At 43.5% G+C, this 21,422-nt stretch overlaps 2 protein-coding genes across 5 annotated transcripts in view; one reads left to right on the forward strand and one right to left on the reverse strand.

Moving 5' to 3' along the window:
• The window catches only part of TAF1A (TATA-box binding protein associated factor, RNA polymerase I subunit A), a 471,716-nt gene that overhangs the window by 48,425 nt on the left and 401,869 nt on the right, over positions 1-21,422 (reverse strand). The gene's annotated exons all lie outside the window — the stretch shown is intronic.
• Positions 1-21,422, forward strand: part of MIA3 (MIA SH3 domain ER export factor 3) — a 94,627-nt gene that overhangs the window by 371 nt on the left and 72,834 nt on the right. For 2 of the 3 annotated variants that reach the window (XM_075863366.1, XM_075863363.1), the window contains exons 2-4: positions 2,241-2,374; positions 12,242-12,328; positions 17,157-20,769. In XM_075863366.1, the coding sequence (XP_075719481.1) occupies positions 2,241-2,374; positions 12,242-12,328; positions 17,157-20,769 (3,834 nt within the window). Of the gene's footprint in view, positions 1-2,093; positions 2,154-2,240; positions 2,375-12,241; positions 12,329-17,156; positions 20,770-21,422 lie in introns of those variants that run through there. The other variant, XM_075863365.1, reaches the window with a different exon arrangement.

Genomic DNA, 21,422 nt, shown 5'->3' on the forward strand with positions numbered 1-21,422 from the left:
ACTTCTTGGACACTATGAACTGTTGCACTGGATGACATCACCGCAGATCACTCCAGTTATTTATCTGGGCTCTGTCATTGTTCTTGTCATTATTGGAGCGCTTCTTCCTGGAGGTGCGTTGATTATTGGGTCAACACCACCGGTAATCACATCTCATGCTGATAACCGGTGCGTCCATGGCGACAAAACCGGCCTTTGGAGGCGATAATCAGTACGGATATTCATCACGGCAATTATCGCTACTATTGGGACATTCAACAACAGATGGTTAGGAATGACACGGAGGGAACGCAAACAATCACTGAACGGATATTTTTTTTTATAATTCGTTTTTCCTATTAGTGTAGCTATGACTTTAACTTGGCTTTGTCCCATATTTGTATAATTGCGCCAAACATTGACCGTCAACCCTCAATTGTTGCCATATGTACTCATTTCCGGAACTTTCGTCCATAAAACCTAAATATACCGATAAAATGCAGCATTTCAACCACAGCAATGATAACGTACTAATATTTCCATGACCCCAGTGCTATGATGGTGACCGAGAATGTTTTTGAAGTTTTCGGGTAGCGTTGGGTTTATCAATGAAAAAACCCAATAAAATTGCCCCCCCCACTGAAAAATAATCCCGTTTGTAATAAATGTACCCATTAAATTCTCTTTTGTGCCTCCGCCACTTTGTGTTACGATTGTGATGAAAGGTTGTAGTGACCAAAGTGCCCAATTGGGACCCTCGCTGTGACATTTTGCCAATAATATTGCCATATCGGACGGCAGCACTTGACCGCCGCGGGGATGTGATGTCATAACATAGAGGAGCGGGGATGCACAAAGACAAAAATTGCAAAGTTTATTATTTTATGGGGCAACTTATGAAATTGTCTAAGTACCCCTTAAAAATGTCAGTCCTAGTCGCCAACGCCCCTGTGCGAACAACCTGCCCACCATAATGTGTGGTCCATGGTGACATGTCGTCTAATGGTTTTAAAGGGTCACATATCGGTCCAAGTCAATTGTTTTGTCACCAGGTATTGATTATGGGCACAAACGTGAATTATCGATGGTATCACCGCGGTAACGGGAAGTTTTTTTTTTTTTTTTGGTTACCATTGCTGAAAACGCACTTGGCTGGGGGGGTTCACGGTACAGTAGGGGGTGATAAGGGTCCTGCCTTGTTTACACTTGTTGGTTCTTTGTCCTTGCAAGGAGTGAAAGTGCGTTTAGCGACCGTCACAATCTCCTTGATCGGGAAGGTCACGGGATTCACGTTCTTAGGTAAATTACTATTGCACTTATAGATTGTGTACAGGGATAACTGAACTGTCAAAGTGCACGTCCAAGATAAGCGCCATTTCCCATGTAGCCGGTGTGTAGAAATGGCGGAGGTGACACAAAGCATTGATACCGTGGGGACACTTGTCAGTAAAGGGGCTTTACAGTGAAAGGTAATTGAAATGATGGGAATGATTGTCCACGTAGAAGATTTTCCTACTGTCGTTCCTAATATAATTTCCGTTCTTTGCTGCGAATGTCATTTGTCATCCGATTTAAAGGCGTTCCTTAGGGTAGGCCGTCGTTTGTTTGATCTGTGGGGGTAAAACCTCCGGGACCGCCACGATCCCACAAAAACGGCTTATCAAAGTTCTAGAGACCTCTTTAATGTTATTATCAAATAGATCTGTGGCCATCGTAACTCAGAACCAGACATTTTTACTTTTAGGGCCATGAAAGTGTGGGGGTCCGATTAATACTGTCCTCAAAAACAGTGTGGGGGTCCGATAACTACCGTCCTCAAAAACAGTGTGGGGGTCCTAGGGTCAACCGAATAGATAGCCGTGCATGGAATGAACGGGTCTACGGAAACAGCTGGGTGACCGTATTCATTAGAAGATTAAATTCTGGAAGTTGGGCAATTGTTTTTGTCAGATTTGTTTGTCCCTCTTGTCATTATTTGATATATTGGGGGAGAATTGTAAGAACTGGGCAAAGTGGAGTAGTTGCCCATAGCAACCAATTAGCTTCTGGCTCTCATTTTTCAAAGACCCTATTTTAAAATGAAAGGTGCAACCTGATTGGTTGCTACGTGGAAGCCCTATTTCGGCTCCATACAATATAGTGGCGTAATATGGCCGTGTGTACGAACCCCTACAGTGAGTATCTGATGTAAAGACCAAATAAAACATTCATGTACGTTACTTATTACTTATTTCTATTCCTTTTTATTTTTCTCCCCTCAGAATTGATGTGCAGGGGTAAAGCCACGCAAGATTTCACAGGGCCGGACTGTCGTTTTGTGAATTTTAAAAAGGATGAAATAATATATGTTTACCACAAGTTAACGGGGAGATCGACGGACCTTTGGGCAGGAAGTGTAAGTAAATATCTGTGTAATCCCGCCATAGTGCTGTTTAGGTTATTAGTGGTTTCCATAGAAACGAGGCCTAGTTTGATGATGAGCCCTGTGCTTGGTCTCCAGTGATAGAGACATGGCTGATTGATCTGATTTGCCATTCTAGAGTTTGGGAAAGCTGGATGACAAAATTTTGTGGTACTGGAGGTTAAATTGGGTGTCCTCCAGCTTTACCAGGATATAAGTGGTGCCCGTCGTGGTGGTGGTGCACCTGCAAGCATTACTATGAGGCTTTACCAAGGTTTAAGTGCAGGTGGCAAGACTTTTTTTCTTATTATTTGTGCCATTTTACACTTTCTGGGTTTTCTCCCATGATGTCTCGGGAGATCATAATGGATGTTACGATCACAATGCCACAGAAGTGACTTTATACGCCGTTGTTAGTACGTCACAACACGCAGGCATCTGTTTTAGACTGGCGTATGACACGCCAATCTTTGTAATCCTTGTGCTTCAATTCCTCACCGTTATCAAAATATTTGTTTGCTGTCAGTGAATGCGAACATTCTTGTTTACATTCACATAGCTAGTCCTGTGCTGAGCTGAGGGTCCGTTACGATTGTGTCATGTCATTGTGGCCCTAGAAAACCATTGAGCTTCGTGCCTAGAAATGTCTCTATTGGAACCAATGGCATGTCTTGTGAACCAACCCCAAAGGGTAGGTCCACCTTTGCAACCATTTTGTTATTGCTCCAATGCATCTAAAATCTTTGATAACAAAAATCTCCTACCGTTTTGTGTATACAGCTGCTTTGCAGACCTATGTGTGCCCTACTTCTTGCTAACCTACCGAATGTACGTTAAAAGTAGGAAATAGATGGAAGGGAGTATGACTGCAGGATCTGACTACACAAGGCTTCTTTGTAGTCTGTAACCATGGAGACAGATGTCTTAATAGAAGCTGTCTACTAATAATAATAATAGGAGCTCTATACATAAAACGTAGGAGATTTTTAATCTATTTCCTAAAAGCCCTATTGCACAGGCCAATGATCGGGCAAATGAGCGTTCATATGAATGCTTGTTCCAGATCATTGTCCTGTGTAATAAGGGCAACGATCTGGGTCAAATGCTCGTTCATCGGCTAATCTCTTTTATGCAGAATCAAAATTTTTTGTTGTCGGCAGCACATTTCCCTGTGTAATCAGGAAGATGCGCTGCAGACAAGACATAGAAACGAGTGCTCTTCCCTATACATAAGCAATCATTGCTCCGTGTGATAGGAGCAAACGAGCGCCGATCAACGATGATCAACGCTGTCTCATTGATCGGAGCTCGTTTACACGGCCCATGTCGGGCCGTGTAGTAGTACCTGGAGGGTATGTTCACATGCTTAATAAAAACGTCTAAAAATACGGAGCTGTTTTCAAGGTAAAACAGCTCCTGATTTTCAGCCGTTTTTTTTAAATCAAACTAGCGTTTTTTACGGCCGTTCTTGGAGCTGTTTTTCTATAGAGTCAATGAAAAACGGCTCAAGAAGTGAAATGCACGTCTTTTTACGCTCCGTTTTTTAAAATGAGGCGTTAAAAAAACGCCCCGTCGGAACAGAATGCCGTATTTCCTATTGAAATCAATGGGCAGATGTTTGTAGGCGTTCTGCTTCCGATTTCTCAGCCGTTTTTCGGGACGTTTACGGCCCGAAAAACGGCCAAAAATAAGCCGTGTGAACTTACCCTGAGTCTAGACTGGAAAAATGGACATATCCTTTAAGTAGGACAATGAATCCAAATGTAGTACACTTGTGTCTGTCACGGCAAGCAATGACATTTTTGCACCAGATTTAAAGTTGTAAAAAAATGATTGTTGTGTTTTTTTTTTTGTGTGTTTTTGTGTGTAAATGAATTCTATATAAATATACCGGGCACACCGGTCCCAATGCAGTTAGAAGTTTGTCATCGTTATATCAATACGGGCACACACAGGACAGAGTAAACGGACCGAAATGTTGGCATCTATAAAAATCGACTTTTAATTGCAATATTTGTGCCAAGATGCTTTTGTTTGCTAAGTATTTGGAGCGTCACCGCTGCCCTTTACATTGAGGTCGTGGCACAGACGTGTAAATAATTCACATGGGAAATTCTTCAGGGTGTATTGACACAGCGATAAAGCTACAGCAGAGAGAGCCGCACCAAAACGGCGTGTCAAAATAAATATATATATATATATATATAATTTTTTTTTTAAATTTATTTAAAATCATATCTTTATTCGATTTTGTGATCATACAAAAGACAAACCCCATTTCCAAACGTTTCTTGCACCCCTCAACCTAAGGCCGAATTCAGACGAACGTAGGGAAACTCTGAGGTGAAAACCGGCCATTTTACACGTCCGAGTTTCACCCATGTGGGACCCGTTTTCACGGATCCCTCATAGACTTGAGTCTATGGAGGGATCTGTGAAAACGGAACAAAATAGGACATGTTCTATTTTTCAACGGACTCTTCACACGGTCCGTTGAAACAACGGTCGTGCGAACGGCCCCATTGAATTACATGCGTCCGTGTGATGGCCGTTGTTTTAATGGCCGTCACATGGCTGTATACTACGGTCGTCTCAATTCGGCCTAAGGGACCGTTCAGATTCCAGCAGTACAAAATACATACAAAATACAGATGTAAACTCTAGTTCATATGTTCTTTGCCACGATTTTAATGCGATCGCGATTTTTACACCCCATTACCGCTCCGAGGGAATACAATCTTAGGCCTCAAGCACACGGCCGTAGTTTTTATCCGCAATCACGGATCCGTAATTGCGGATAAAATAACTGACACATTCATTTCTAGCGGCCATGGACACCTTCCCGTCTATTTACAGATTTGCATCCGGGCCGCACTTCTATACTTACTACTGTGAGCGCGGTCCGTAAATTGATAAAATGACACTCTGCGGCCGTCCGTGCAGTGTTTACTGAGCGTAAATACTGCGCAGTGGTGTGCATGGGGCCTACAACAGGCTGGTTAGGATTTATAATGGATGGTACTTCATTACTCTGAAGGTAAACAGTGGCGTTGACATTTTCTGGTATCCATCCCCGGACTGGTACTTTTTGATAACCTGCTCATTGAGGTTTTTTCTAGTGTTATTTTTTTCTATAGTGGTAGATGACTGTAGTGGCCACATGTTATAGTGTATTGAATGGAGTTTTGGGGACTGCAGTATGGACTGTGTCGTATAACGTGCTGCCCTGCGGCCTACCTGGGTCACTGCTCGATTAGGCGTCTGGTCAGAAGACAAACCGCAAAAAATAAAAACATGGCGCAGAAGGCCGCTGGACTAATACCTGGGACCGTACCCTGACAACCAGTCGTGGCACAGTATTGGGCGTGATTCATTGTTATTTTGCGCTTATAGGGATATTCCGGTCGTGGCAAGTGACAGCGTATCGCTAGGAAATGCTGTCACCTGCTGATTGATGGGGATCCAATCCTTGGGACCCCAATCGGTCACGAGATCAAAGGGGCCTTGGCCTCTTTAGTGTTTTCCCTGCACAGCGCCACATGATCTGTGTCGGACCCCTACAGATCAGCAAGTGATGGCATATCCTAGTGATGCGCTGTCACTCGCCACAGCCGCATTACCCCTGAATATCAGAAATGGATGTAGATCGCTCTATAGAGATTTTTGATGTTCACATTAAAAAGTGCAAAACTTCTATCAAATCCGATTGTGAGTGGAGGTTTCTCCTTCACTGGGAACTGTCCATATGTTGGGTCTTGATAATATGAAGGTCACTACTGATGTGTAAGGCGCTAATCATGCCACAGGTAGGGCTGGGCAATTATAGCCTAAATAAAAAAATCACGATTAATTGAACATGTGACCTTGATTACGATTATTTAGGCCACACCCCTATTTGCCTGCTGCGCCATTGAAATAATATTTATCCCCTGAGCCTTCTGTATACTACTGTATATAATATACACACTGACACTATAATGCCCCTATAACTGCCTTCACAGTATAATGCCCCTATATCTGCCCTCCACAGAACATAATGCCCCCATAGCAGCCCCCACACAGTGTATTGCCCCCATAGTGCTCCCCACACAGTATAATGCCCCCACAGCTACCCCCACACAGTATAATGCCCCCACAGCTGCCACCAATAGTGCCTTATAAAAATAATAATATACATACTCACCTAACCCCGTTTCAAAGACGAGTGGAATCGATCCCTCTTCTCCTCCGGTCTGTGCGGCTCGGCGCAGACAGGCGCGATGACGTCACTGCGTTGCGTTTGGCGATATAAAGTGAATGGTGGGGCAGGGACATTACGGTTCCCTGCTCTACCATTGGATACAGCTGTATCTGCATCCTGAAGATGCAGATACAGTTTAAACCGGGAGAAAATAATTGATGGAACCAAAATTTGCAGGACGACATTGATTAATTGCGCTAAATTATATGTATATGGCGTGGCGCGCTATTATTAGGGATATAATGTGGTGTGTGGCACGCAGAGCTGGTTTCCGGTCTGATCGCAGTATTTTTGTGAAGCTTCTCCAGAGAGGTTTATATATAGCCCTGTGTTTTTCTGCCCGTTGGCACAGTGTCGTGCATGGCAGCATTTTATACTGTAACTGTCAGATACCCATGTATGTGTTTTTCATTGATATGGACAATTCCGCCGCCATATGCCGCAGCTTCTGAAGGTCTTCAGCACGAAGGGCCCGTGTTATATTGTACATTTATAATACGGTAAAAATCCTTTTAATCCGGAATCGCTGGGACTTAATTGGTTCCAGATTATCAAATATATTCTGGATTATGAGATAGTCATAGATAACATTTGAGGAATTTGCTAATCTGCCTCCTGGTGAGGTGAACTTCCGCAGAAGCCTCTGTTCGTGTCCTGTTAGGGACATATATTCTGTGTTTACGTTTTAAGTGCGCCTGTAAACGTATCTGCTCGACGTATGTAACTGTCCGCCATTGAAAAATAAACCGTACACCCCACACGCAAAAAGTTCTACAACTTTCTAATAGACTGAGGGAGATTTAGGCCCAGTTCACACAGAGTTTTTTTGACGCGGAAACTGCGTCGGAATCAGTGGCAAAAAGCGTCCAAAACTAGAAGTTTTTTGTCCCTGGCGGTTATTAGACGCTCACGGTAATAAAAAGTGGTATGCTCTTTCTTGTCGCGGTTCCGCTTCTGACCTCCCATTAAAATCAAGGAGGGCAGAGAAAGTGTTTTTCGCCGCGGTTTTTGCCTGCGGAGCTCAATGGGCGCGGTCAAAAAACGCAGTGAAAATCGTGGGAAGAATTTGCTGGCCGGTCAAAATCTGCCTCAAAATTCCTGAAGGAAATTTGAGGCAGATTTTTCTGCCTGCAAAAAAAGTCTGTGTGAACAGCGCCTTACTGTATTAAGTGATTTGTGTACGTTTTCTGGTGGAAAAAAAGTCGCAAGTTTTGTTGTACGCCTATTTATCTATTTTTTTTAAAAGTGTGACTTCTTTCAATTTTTACGCCGCTCTCACCGCTTTACAAAAAAGTGGGTGGGGCTTAGCATGAGGGGCGGGGCCACCAGTGGCCCTCAAAATTACACTGGCGTATGACAGGCCAGTCAGTTTTTGTAAATTCCCCCCTTTGTGTTTCCATTCTTCACCATTTTCAATATATTTGCTGTCAGTGAATAAAAACATTCTTGTACATAGCTAGTCCTGCGCTCAGCTGAGGGTTTGCTACAATTGTCTCCAGTCTAGACAATGCTCTGTGAAGTAAATACATCAGCAGCAGCTGTCAGTTTGCTACAATGTATCAGTCTGGAGACCAGAACATTGTCTAGACTGGATACAAATGTATCCACTTCTCTGCTGAGAGCAGGACTGGGGTGTAAAGATTTGCAAACTCTGAATGTAAACAAGAATGTTCTCATTCACTGACAGCAAGCTAATATCTTGAAAATAGTGAGGAATTGGAACACAAAGTCTATTAGAAAGTTGTAGAACTTTTTGTTTATTCAGTGATTAGATTTATTATCCTAAAAATAAAAAAACCCCCATTAAAGCCCCTTGGACAGTTCTCCTGACGTATACGCCTATAAAGCGTGGTGTGAACAGAGCCTTATACTGGATTTAAGTGCCGGATTATCAATCTTTCTGGATTATTGGATGACAGATTAGAGGTCTGTCCTGTCTCTTTTAGTTCTATACAGCCGTCTCTTAGACCTTATTCACACCAGCGTATTTCACGTCCGTGTAATGCGCGTTAAAACAACGGATGTCGCACGGACCTACGCAATTCAATGGGGGCCATTCAGGCATTGCGGTTTCTCACGCAGCGTGAAACTCACTGCATGTCCTATTCTTGTGCGTTTTTTGCGCATCACGCACCCATTGAAGTCAATGGGTGCGTGAAAAAAAACGGACCGTACACAGATGTCATCCGTGTGCTGTCCGTGATTCACGCACCAGTGGCTAAAGAAGTGATGAGGAAAAAAGAATAAAACACCTTCAGTTTTTTTGCTGACGTAAAAAACGTGTGACATACAGATAACATACGCGTGTAAAAAAAAAAACGCAGATGCGCACCGTACACAGATGCCACAAGGCGCTGCAACGCAGGAAAAACGCTGCGTTTTTTACGCGCGCAAAACGGACACATTCGTGTGAATAAGGCCTTACGTATATATATGTTGGGGCAAAAAATAAACTAAAAATGGCCGCCATTAAAGCTCCATTGAGACGTCACTGCTTGTCCTGTCCTGTAATCAGCGATGGTGATGGTTTTGCTCTTGTGGGACTTTGCGGCCTCCATAAAAATGTTGATGTCTTTTTAATATTGAGATAAAAGGGTCACGCTGACATTCAAACTTCTACAGAATCTTTCAATTTTTAGAATTTATTTTTTGATTTCTTCTCGGCACAACAAAACAGACATAAAATATGAGGTTTTATTACAGCGTTTATTGACCCGGCGATGAGTAAATGGATTGTCTGTGAGACATGATTCATAAATCTATGAGAATGTTTTCAGATCCGGCAAATGGCAGAAATGACTCACTGAGCGATGTACTTGTGCCTATCCACCCCCCCCTCCAAAATATATGAATATCCACCCCCCCCTCAAAATATATGAATATCCACCCCCCCCTCCAAAATATATGAATATCCACCCCCCTCCAAAATATATGAATATCCACCCCCCCTCCAAAATATATTAATATCCACCCCCCCTCCAAAATATATGAATATCCACCCTCTTTAAAGCTCCTCTACCATCATCCGCCAAGTCCGCGCTCCATATAGCGGATTAAAGGTCACAAATGCGACCACATTTTTGCCTTTTTTTATTTGGGCTCCTACATTTTTAGACATGTGATTTCTTCAGCTGGAGTCCTGTATATTAATTCGGATATGGCTGCTTTTTTGTCACACGGTCATCCAAAGGTCAATCACCCCCTGCCCTCTACGCTACCTGCACACGTTGCGGAATTTGGTGCAGAAAATCCACATTAAGGGCTTGTCCACACACACAACGGAATTGCTGCCGAAAATTTCTGCAGCAATTCTGTTGAAAAACACAGATATCCCGTTGTGGCAAAAACCGCACCATTTCCTGTGGTTTTTACGGCAGATAATGGTGCGTATTTTGCTGCGTTTTTCCCAATGTTGGGGGACGGTGACGTCTCCTCTGAAAAACGCAGCAATTCAGGCCACTTTCCGCGGCAGGAATTGCCATGTTGCTGTCCAAACGCACCGCAGGTCAATTTCTGCTCGGCATTTTTACGCGGCGTGTGGATGAGTGCGTTTTTCCTGCTCATATTGCGTTTTTTTAATGTGTTTTTAGCTGCAGTTTTTACATTTTGATGCGGAAATGGGTACGTTTTTATGCTGCGGATTTTGGTCCGTTTTTTAAAAAACTAGTCCGATGCAATTTGCAAGCGGAAACGCAAGATAAGTTGACCTGCTACAGATTTTAAAATACACACTGATACAATCTGCAACGTGTAGATGAGATTTCTTGATATCTCATTTACTTTGCTGGTACTTTATTATTATGCTGCGGATTTGGCGCACGAAAATACACGCGGCAAATCCACAAGTAATTCACATCTTGTGCATTTGGCCTAAACGTGCAGATGGATGTGTCAGACCAGACAGAACGACCACCCCAATTCTAGCTTCTACGGCAGGGTCCCCTGTCAGGGCATGCGGAGACTGAACCACAGGTTGGGGATCATATTATAGGGTTACCGGGTTGTTTGTTAAAAAACAAGGAATGCTGGGAAGTGCTGCTCAATGGTGACATCAGGGACGGATACAGCAGCTTCTCCTCCTACATGGGTGTAAATGAGAATCAATATAGCTGCAACCCAGGACATAATTGCATGGATAGAAGGATACGTCATGGGATTTCGACAAAAATGTTGCAATTTTGTTATTTATCCTGTGACATAAACAAAATTAAAAAAATCTGGAAATACCCTCTAAGGCTATGTTCACACGGTGTATTTTGGGGGAGGAATATCTGCCTCAAAATTCCGTTTGGAACTTTGAGGCAGATATTCCTCTCCCTGCACGCCGATTTTCGCAGCAATTATCGCGCCGTTTTTCGCCCGCGGCCATTGAGCGCCGCGGGCATAAAACAGCGAGAAATACGCTTTCTCCTGCCTCCCATTGAAGTCAATGGAAGGTCGGAGGCGGAAGCGCCCGAAGATAGGGCATGTCGCTTCTTTTTCCCGCGAGGCAGTTTTACTGCTCGCGGGAAAAAGACGCCGACGCCTCCCATTGAAATCAATGGGAGGCGTTCTCGGGCCGTTTCTGCCGAGTTTTGCGACGCGGCTTCCGCGTCAAAAAACTCGGCAAAATACCCCGTGTGAACATAGCCTTAAGGGGATCTGTCGTCTCTCCTGACATTTCTGTTTTAGCAAATACTTGTATTCCCCATGACATACCAATTCTGGAGCATCTTTTCTTAGAACTCTATGTTTTGACGTTCCTCTGTTATTCCTCCTAGAAATTTATAACCAGTTGGGGGTATTTTCCCAAATAGACTGACTATGTCCAATCAGCGCTGACAGGGTGACACTTTGTAGGGACACGCCCCTTTGACAAGGGGAATGGTAACACCCAGTTGTTCTTTTTTTTTTTCATAAATTTTTAGGAGGAATAACAGAGGAAAGGCACTACGCAAAGTTCTAAGAAAATATGTTCCAGAATTTTTGTTTTATGGGAAATACAAATATTTACTAAAATAGACATGTCAGGAGAGGTGAGGGGTCCTCTTTAAGGCCCCAGGCACACGACTATAAAACCATTCGGTTCTATTGGCCACGGACACGTTTCCGTATCGCTACTGATGGGTGTCCGTGCCGTAGAACAGTGCGGGAATTATGGAGCATGTCCTATTTTTGGTATTTTACGGGCCGTGCTCCCATACTTTGTATGGGAAAATTACGGGCATGGCCGTGTGCATGGGGTCTTATGGGTAACTAAACATTCGACAAACTTCTGACATGTCATAGTGACATGTCAGAAGTATTTATTGGTGGGGGTCCGAGCACTGAGACCCCCACCAATCGCTAAAATTAAGCAGCAGAACGCTCAGGTGAGCAATACGTACTCCGATACACTGATTTCCGGAAAAAGCCGAACATAAACGAAGCACTCGGCTTTCACACAAGTTCTTCTGCCGCTTCATTTTAGCGATTGGTGGGTGTCTCAGTGCTCGGACACCCACCAATCAGAACTTCTGACATGTCACTATGACACGTCAGAAGTTTGTCAAACATTTAGTTACACTTTAAAGATACTTATTTATATGGTCATTTATTCAATTGCAGCACTTTAATGGCGTTGTGTTTTTGCTTTTTTTCAGGTGGGCACTTACTTTGGTTTTTTTCCAAAGGATCTTGTAGATATAAAACAAGTTTACACAACCGATGAGCTGGAGATGCCGACAGATGTAAGTTTTTGTGCATCTCTGATGATTGATTTACCCATTATACATTACAGGAGACTTGCCCATGGCAGCCAATCAGATTCCAGCTCTCTTTTTACAAAGGCTCTTTGAAATTTGGAAGCAGCTACCTGATTGGTTGTCACAAACTTAGTGATTTTAATGGTACTGATGTTCTCTAATGGTGGAAGGATTGCATATACATTGATTCTATTATTGTGAAGACGTGTTGGTATAAAAATAGCTATTTTTTTCTATTTATCAAGATGTTATATGTTAGGCTTCGTTCAGATCTGCGTCAGGACTCCGTTCACGAGTTCCGTCGGAGCTTTCCGCCAGGGGAACCCATGAACAGAATCCAAACTGACGCAAATGGAAACCATAGGTTTCCGTTTGCATCACCATTGATTTCAATGGTGACGGATCCGGTGCAAATGGTTTCCGTTTGTCACCGTTGCTTAAGGGTTCCGTCGTTTTGATGAAATGAATAGCGCAGTCAACTTCGGTATTAATTCTGTCAAAACTATAGAACCCTTACGCAACCGTGAAAAATGGAAACCATTTTGTACCGTATCCGTCACCATTGAAATCAATAGTAATGCAAACAAAAACCTATGGTTTCAGTTTGGATTCCGTTCATGGCTTCCTCTGAACGGAGCCGAGATGCTTATGTGAACGAAGCCTTAGTGGTGGATTCTGGGACTTTCTCTGTTTTAGTTTGCAAAAATATACCCAAAACAGCATACGACAAATCTTAAAGGGACACTCCGGCCAAAACAAAACTTTCCCATGTGTACTATTATGGTATTCCATGTGTCCGTCTCTCACCTGTTATTTATCTCTATATATCAGACTGGGATGGTTGCTTAGCAGCAGTGACTCCGGCTTGGTGACTACTTTCTCTACTTGAGTCTATGGAGATCTATGTGTCACCCATCACAGGCTTCAGCAGTTTCTCTACCACACTAGTATTACACAGGGGGGGGGGACAGAAACTTCTATCATCAGCTGCCACTGATACTCAGACAAATTCCTGTTACACAGGTGTAGAAGGATATAGTGCAGCCTCCCTGTCTGTATACTTATGGTTTCTCAGCGTATTTAGTAGAATATAGAGAGATTAATAATCACAGTGTCCCCCAGCATGCAGAAATGGTATGGTTTTTAGCTGGTCATGTGATTCTGTGCTGAAGCATCATGGGATTGATAGCAAAGCAGAGCCGAAAAGAAAGCTGGGGAAATCTAAGAATCAAGATGGAAGCTTTCTTTAAATCACAGACAAGGCAGAAGTTCAAAAAGTAAGTACAGTATATATAAAAGTGTAGAGCGTGGTATACAGTCAGGTGGGGTGCAGACATGGAAAGTTGTGTTTCCGCTGGAGGTGTTCTTTAATACTGTCTTAATGTAATCTAAAAATGATTATGTACAAAGTGAAAGGAACACAGCCAAAAAAACATGCACTGTTACCTAGTGCAGGACTTTAGGGGGCGGAGCATGACACAAAAAATGACAGATCACCAAAGAAAGAAGTGCCTCACATCAGAAAACGGAATAACATTTTTGTGGGTTTTTTATTGTAGGCAAAGTATTGTTTTGGTATTGAGTATCGCAATATTACACGAGGTATCGGTATCGAAGTCCAAATTCTGGTATCGTGACAACCCTAGATCCAGAATTCACAATAGACTGACCCTTCCTGTTCCGTAGAGATCACTTCTCAGCATTCATCTTATTATCATCACAGGCAGAAATACACTGACAGGGGACACCTGTATATAAATAACACCGGATCCTTTATTGACAATGGATATTGGACACCGCTCCCCTCCTACCCCTCCCTGCACAATGACCATTGCACAGGTCACAGAGCATGCCCACTACACTCTCCCATAGAAGTCAATGGATCCCCTCCTCTTCACAAGTTCCTATGGTCCATGTGGCTGCTGTAAAGCTGATCTCTAAATGCTGTAAACAGCAGCTCAGGCAAGATGGTTGTCCCCTAATCTGCTACAGAAAATAGAACAAAACCAAAATAGAACAAAAAAAATCTCCATAAAAAAAATAAAAACAGATGTAAAGGATCTGCCAGACACAGCTTCTGTGTCGACGCCCGTGGGTAATCAGTCTGCACCTGCTCCTAAGTCTGAGAGAGTGACACGATCTTCTACCAGTCAGGATGGCAGGCTTAGGAGTGGGAGAGCCTATCACAGCCTGGCCAGATGGAGCTAGCTCCCGCCCTCTGTCTATTTATACCTTCATTTCCTGCTCCTCCTTTGCCTGTGATTCTGTCTGTGTCCTGGCTCTGCTGCTGCTTGAACATTTTGTCCTCTGCTTCATTTTGACCCTGGCTTTACTGACAATTCTCCTGCTCTACGTTTGGTACCTCGTACACTCCTGGTTTGACTCGGCTCGTTCACTACTCTCCTGCTCTGTGTTTTGTACTTCCTTACACTCCTGGTTTGACTCGGCTCGTTCACTACTCTCGTTGCTCACGGTGCCGCCGTGGGCAACTGCCCCTTTTCCCTTGCTTCTGTGTCCCCTTGTCTGTTTGTCTGTCGTGCACTTATTGAGCGTAGGGACCGTCGCCCAGTTGTACGCCGTCGCCTAGGACGGGAAGGCCTAAGTCGCCGATTGTGAAATTTGTGCTAGGTCCAAGACTCCCAGGTTCCGACCAGCGGGCTTACTATGTTCTTTGCCCATTCCCCAGAGACCTTGGACCCATATCTCCATGGATTTTATCACCGATTTGCCTCCATCTCAAGGCAAGTCGGTGGTGTGGGTTGTAGTAGACCGTTTCAGTAAGATGTGACACTTTGTGCCCCTCAAGAAACTACCCAATGCTAAGATGTTAGCTACCTTCTTTGTCAAACACATCCTGCGTCTCCATGGGGTTCCTGTCAATATTGTTTCTGACAGAGGGGTACAATTTGTTTCATTGTTTTGGAGAGCCTTCTGTAAAAAGTTGAAGATTGATCTGTCCTTCTCAGCCTTCCATCCTGAAACTAATGGCCAAACTGAGAGGACTAATCAGTCTCTAGAACAATATTTAAAGTGTTTTATCTCCGACTGTCAATATGATTGGGTCTCCTTCATTCCCCTGGCCAAATTTTCCCTTAATAACCGGGTCAGTAACTCGTCAGGGGTCTCCCCCTTTTTCTGTAATTTTGGGTTTAATCCACGGTTCTCCTCCGTTTCACCTGGTAGTTCCAACAATCCCGAGGTAGATGTCGTTCATCAGGATGGGCACAGTCTGGGCCCAGGTTCAGAAGAATCTAGAGGCGTCCCAGAGCATACAAAAGACTCGGGCAGATAGACGTTCTGCTAACCCCTTGTTTGTGGTCGGGGATCTGGTGTGGCTATCTTCTAAAAATTTGCACCTTAAAGTCCCGTCCAAAAAATTTGCTCCCCGATATATAGGGCCGTACAAGGTTATTGAAGTCCTTAACCCTGTCTCCTTCCGACTGGAGTTACCCCCGTCTTTTCGAGTACACTACGTGTTTCATGCCTCCCTCCTTAAACGCTGCTCCCCGTCCTTGGTTCCCTCGAGGAAACCTCCAGTCCCTGTTCTCACCCCTGAAGGGGTAGAATTCGAGGTGGCCAAGATTGTGGACAGCAGGATGGTCCAAGGCTCCCTCCAGTACCTGGTCCATTGGAGAGGATACGGGCCTGAGGAGAGGACTTGGGTACCCGCCCGGGATGTTCACGCTGGGGTATTGCTCAGGAGGTTCCATCTTCGCTTCCCCAATAAGCCAGGTCCACCTAGAAAGGGTCCAGTGGCCCCTCTTAAAAGGGGGGGGGGTACTGTAAAGGATCTGCCAGACACAGCTTCTGTGTCGACGCCCGTGGGTAATCAGTCTGCACCTGCTCCTAAGTCTGAGAGAGTGACACGATCTTCTACCAGTCAGGCTGGGAGGCTGAGGAGTGGGAGAGCCTATCACAGCCTGGCCAGACGGAGCTAGCTCCCGCCATCTGTCTATTTATACCTTCATTTCCTGCTCCTCCTTTGCCTGTGATTCTGTCTGTGTCCTGGCTCTGCTGCTGCTTGAACATTTTGTCCTCTGCTTCATTTTGACCCTGGCTTTACTAACAATTCTCCTGCTCTACCTCGTACACTCCTGGTTTGACTCGGCTCGTTCACTACTCTCCTGCTCTGTGTTTTGTACTTCCTTACACTCCTGGTTTGACTCGGCTCGTTCACTACTCTCGTTGCTCACGGTGCTGCCGTGGGCAACTGCCCCATTTCCCTAACTTCTGTGTACCCTTGTCTGTTTGTCTGTCGTGCACTTATTGAGCGTAGGGACCGTCGCCCAGTTGTACGCCGTCGGCTAGGACGGGCCGTTGCAAGTAGGCAGGGACTGAGTGGCGGGTAGATTAGGGCTCACCTGTCTGTCTCCCTACCCCGTCATTACAACAGATCAGAAAAAAAAGATTGTTTACGATCTTGTTTTAATTATAAAAAACATATATAGATAATACATTCCCTTTAACATTCTTTGTGTCCTATTACAGACGGAGTAGCCCAGAATTTGGGATTTATTTAGATTTCAAAAAACAAAAAGCAACAAAATAGTGTAGAAGGACGGACATTCATATTAAGGCTAACCAGATCAAATCAGATTTGGCAGCGGTGTCAGTCATGACATGTAGCATTTTTGTCCTGGCCATATAAATGTACATTCTGCTCAGCTGATTTGGTCCTATAAAGGTCATGATCCCCCAGAATGGACGGTTCTGATATATATATATTTTTTTAAGTTTAACTAGTCATTTGTTTGCTGCAAACTATTTTTCTTTTGTTTCTGCGCGCGTAATTCTTGTTTTTTTCCATTTTCAGGAAACAGATTTTGTTTGTTCTGAGGATGGAAGCGATACCTTCGATAGCTACAATGTGGTTGAACTTTTAAAAAACCAAAAAAGAAGCACAACCGATAGTGAAGCATCACCAGGGGGATCACCTGCACCAGAGACGGAAACACCACCTGTGGAGGCATCGTCTACAGTTTCTGAATCGCCATCAGAAAAACAACCCGTTACAGAGGATAACGCATTAGAAGAGGATCCTAAGACAGCAGAAGGTGAACTGTCTCCATCAAAGTCTGGAGTAACCTGGAAAGAGTCTGGAAAAACATCAGAGGTGGGGAAACTACCAAATGATCCTATTGCTTCAGAACTTGGGAAACCAAATGAGGACACACCTGGTATAAAATCAGAAACCATACCGGAGGATCCAATTGCTTCAGAATCAGAAACGGTAGCTGAGGATTTGTCTCCATCCAAATATGCATCATCTGCTTTATCGTCTTTAGAATCTGGAACACCATCGGAAAAGCCATTAACTTTGGAGTCTAGAGAAGAGCCAGGGGGGGTTTTAGAATCTAGAAAACCAACAGAAGTGCCACCCTCTTTAGATTCTGGTTCAGGACCCCCTTCTGTTTCAGAATCGGCATCAGAATCAGGAGACCGACCGACTTCCGAATCCCAAGAAAAAGATGAACAACCACCTGAAAACCCAGAAGACGACTATGAGTTGAGCAAACGGGCAGGGACAGATCCAACTAAAAGTGTCATTTCCCAAAAAAATAAAAATGTACATAGCCACATTGTAAATAGTCACTCAGAAAAATCTCAGGAAGACCATGTTGCACAAGATGCATTAAACATAAAAAGCAACTCACAAGTGCCAAATGGTGAACAAGCCAAAAATGATAGCATTTCTCAGGGAGAAGCTAACGAATCCGAAGAGAAGACCAAGAACTTTGACTCCTATACCCTTATCGACCGAGAAGTCATTGAGAAATTAAAGACAGAAATTGGCGCAACAGGCGATGCTATTGTGTCTGATGATGAGGAGACTAGAAGTGTAACATTGGATGGTAAATATCTTGATGAAGACCAGGATATAGAAGATGAACCCTATGAAACAGAATTTGAAGAGGACCTTCGTGAAGAGTCCATGGAACCTCTTTTGTTATCTTTTGAAAAATCTGATGTAACGTTTTTTGATCAGGCGACTTTTGAAAATGATTCTACCTCCAACACCCCATCGGAGGCAAAAACAACACCTCCTGAAGATGAGGTGAAGGTTCCTGTAGATGTAGGTCATGCGACACCACTAAAGCAAGAAACCAACATACTGACATCGTGGGGAGACACCTTCTTTGCAATTGTCAGTGGTGGGGAACACACACGTGACGTTACTGATCCAGATGGAATAGATTCAGAAGAAGAAGAAGACGATGAAGAACTAGTTGAAGAGCTGGATGAAGACAAAAACTTATATTTACTTGGAATGGAGAAAAATACTGTGAGGCATGAAAACGCCGAGCCACTTTTTGATGAAGACCTATATATTTTAGAAGAAGAACTGGAAGAGGAAACGTTGTCTGCTGTTGAGGGTGATCAAAACTTGCAAACGGAACCAAAGCTCAATATCCCTTCTAACAGCTCATCTGAAAATGGAGTTCAGCTGTCTTCTGGTGATGAAACTCCTCTCAAAAGTGATGCTGATATAGAATCAATAAATGAAGAACTAGAAGTTGTGGATCAAGTTGGTAATGTAGATCTGGAAGGGACAAGAGTACTCCCAATTGAGGATAATATAAGTAAAGATAATGGTTCTGGGATACCATCTAAAGATAAGATTGTATCTTCACAGGAGATGACCAAGGCAGTGGAGGATCTTAAGGCAACACGCCCAGAAAGCAACAATAAAGAAACATCAGAAGTTCCGGGCCAAGTTGGTAATGTGGATCTGGAAGGAACAAGAGAATCCCCAATTGAGACACAGGAAAATTCAAGCAATAATAATGGTTTAGAAGATATCCAGCTACCTTCTGAAGATAAGAATATGTCTACGCAAGAGATGACCAAGTCAGCGGAGGCAACACACCCAGAAACCAATAATGGAGAAGCACCAGAAGATGCAAGCATGAGTCTTAAAGAAAACAAAGACACAAAAAATGACATTCTAGATCAGGCAACCCCGGACGATAATGAAGCTATGAATAAACACCAACCATTATCAGAAGAGCCCAAGCTTGAAAAACCCAAAACCCAAGAAGACCAAGTTGGAGAAATACAATCAAATAAAAGTGATCCAGAGTCATTGGATAAAGCGGACTTGAATGATTCCAAACCTACAAGTGATTCAGTCTTAGTTAAGCTCCCAAAAGAAGAGGAAGAAACAAAGCCACCAGTTCCCATACCGCAAAATAAAGAAAATGAAGGACAAAGCTCGGATATAATGAAAGATTCTGCAGGTAAGGAAGTAGTAGATGGTATACCTGTTGAAAATCCTTTTGGCCACTCCAAAAAAGAGGATGATGGTTTTACTAAACAAGAAAAAAGTACAAAAAATTCAGAGCTTCCAAGTGAGACGGACACAAAACCAGAACTGAAGTCCGATAATCCTGATGTAGGACACAAAGGAGAAGACACTAAGCAATCAGACCATGCAAACAGTACCATACAAGATGTTCTGGAGAAAAAGGATAGTTTGAAAGAGAAGACCTCATTAGAGGTGGATGAGGAAGAGACAGATGAGGAAGACGAGGATGGATTCTTAGAAGATGAAAACGCAGTAAATGCCACACGATCTGGGCAACTGAAAACCGACAGTGATAGTGACAATCTAGATGTATCTGGAGAAAATGAGATTGTCCAAGAAACCACATCCAAAAATGATGGGCCAGGACATGAAGGAGGCACATTGGCCACACGAGCTTCCAATGTAGAACATATCGAGGAGGAAAATAATACTGTAACTAAGCCAAATAAGGAGGATATAGCAGCAGCAAAAGATGGTGATGACCATCTCATAAAGAACACCGTTCAGTCAGATATTTCAAATGTTGACAAAGAAGCTCGTCACAAAGACAAGGAAACAACTAGGGAAGACATTCTGGAGAAAACCTCCGCCAATGACAAGATGGTCAATGTAGAAGACCATGAAAGAGCAACTGAGGCATTTGATGATGACGACTCCATGTCTTCAGTGAATGATACACTAGAGGAGCCATCTTATCTTGAAGGCATTACAGCCCTTTCTATAATGAGGGAGTATCTGGATGAATCCCGCATTGCACTGTTCACGAAGTATCTTGGCCTTGAGAACGTCCTGAGACTGGAAGCCATGTTTCACGACATGGACTCTGAATTAAAGCTTGCACGAAAAAACAATGTACGTCTGGATTATATCGACAAAGCTCTGGACCAGATCTTCGAAGTATCTGAAAGCAATATACTTTACTTTGTTGAGAGTGTCTTAGATTCGAGAGAGGCAAACCATGACCAGATACTTGCAGCAGAGGAGACGGTTGACGAGGAGTCCGCTTTGCTGGATGACGTCCAAGAGATCTCGTATAGTCTCAGACAGAAACATTGGACTCTAAGTGACAGCTCTGTGCTTGCTCCAGAAGCTCAGGATCCAGATGTGATGGAAAACGGAGGTGAGGAGAGTTTTCTTCTTTCGTACAAGGATTGGGGTATTTATTGATACTGCAAGAGTTTGAATGTAATATTGCAGCTTGTGGTGAACACTCGAAATTCATACCATCATGGACAATAGACTTGACTTCCATTAGTCATGTGCTTTTGGTACCCAGCATAGCCATAGGGCCCTTTCTCTACCCACATGCTTGGATATGTATACAGATGGATATATATTCGTGTCCAGTGAGTTCTTTAAAGACCTCGCTGGCAAAGAGGATGTGGGTAGGGATCCCTTTCAAAGCACAATGGTCTTCACGATGAGTCAGTAGAACTTGTTTTCTCTACTTTGAATGCCGTACGTCTTACAATTCTTTCAACAGGTGAGCTGTCCATGGTCAGACTTATGTTGGCCATGGATATAAAATGTGGCCTTGATGCAATGGGCATGCTTCATGTGTGTTTCTCCCAGAGGGTAGTAAACTAAACAATACAATGATCGCATTTAACAGTAACAACAGAGACAAATTTTTAAGCATGAACGATAAGTGTTCGGACCAAAGGAGTAGAGTTCCAGATTTTTTTTTTGTACTTGTGATGTAACGTTTATCATTAACGATCGTAAAATCGTTCAGATTGAGCGGTGATCGTTACCGACATGCATTTTATACTG

This window comes from Rhinoderma darwinii, chromosome 4 (genome assembly GCF_050947455.1).
Source record: "Rhinoderma darwinii isolate aRhiDar2 chromosome 4, aRhiDar2.hap1, whole genome shotgun sequence".
Classification (NCBI taxonomy): Eukaryota; Metazoa; Chordata; class Amphibia; order Anura; family Rhinodermatidae; genus Rhinoderma; species Rhinoderma darwinii.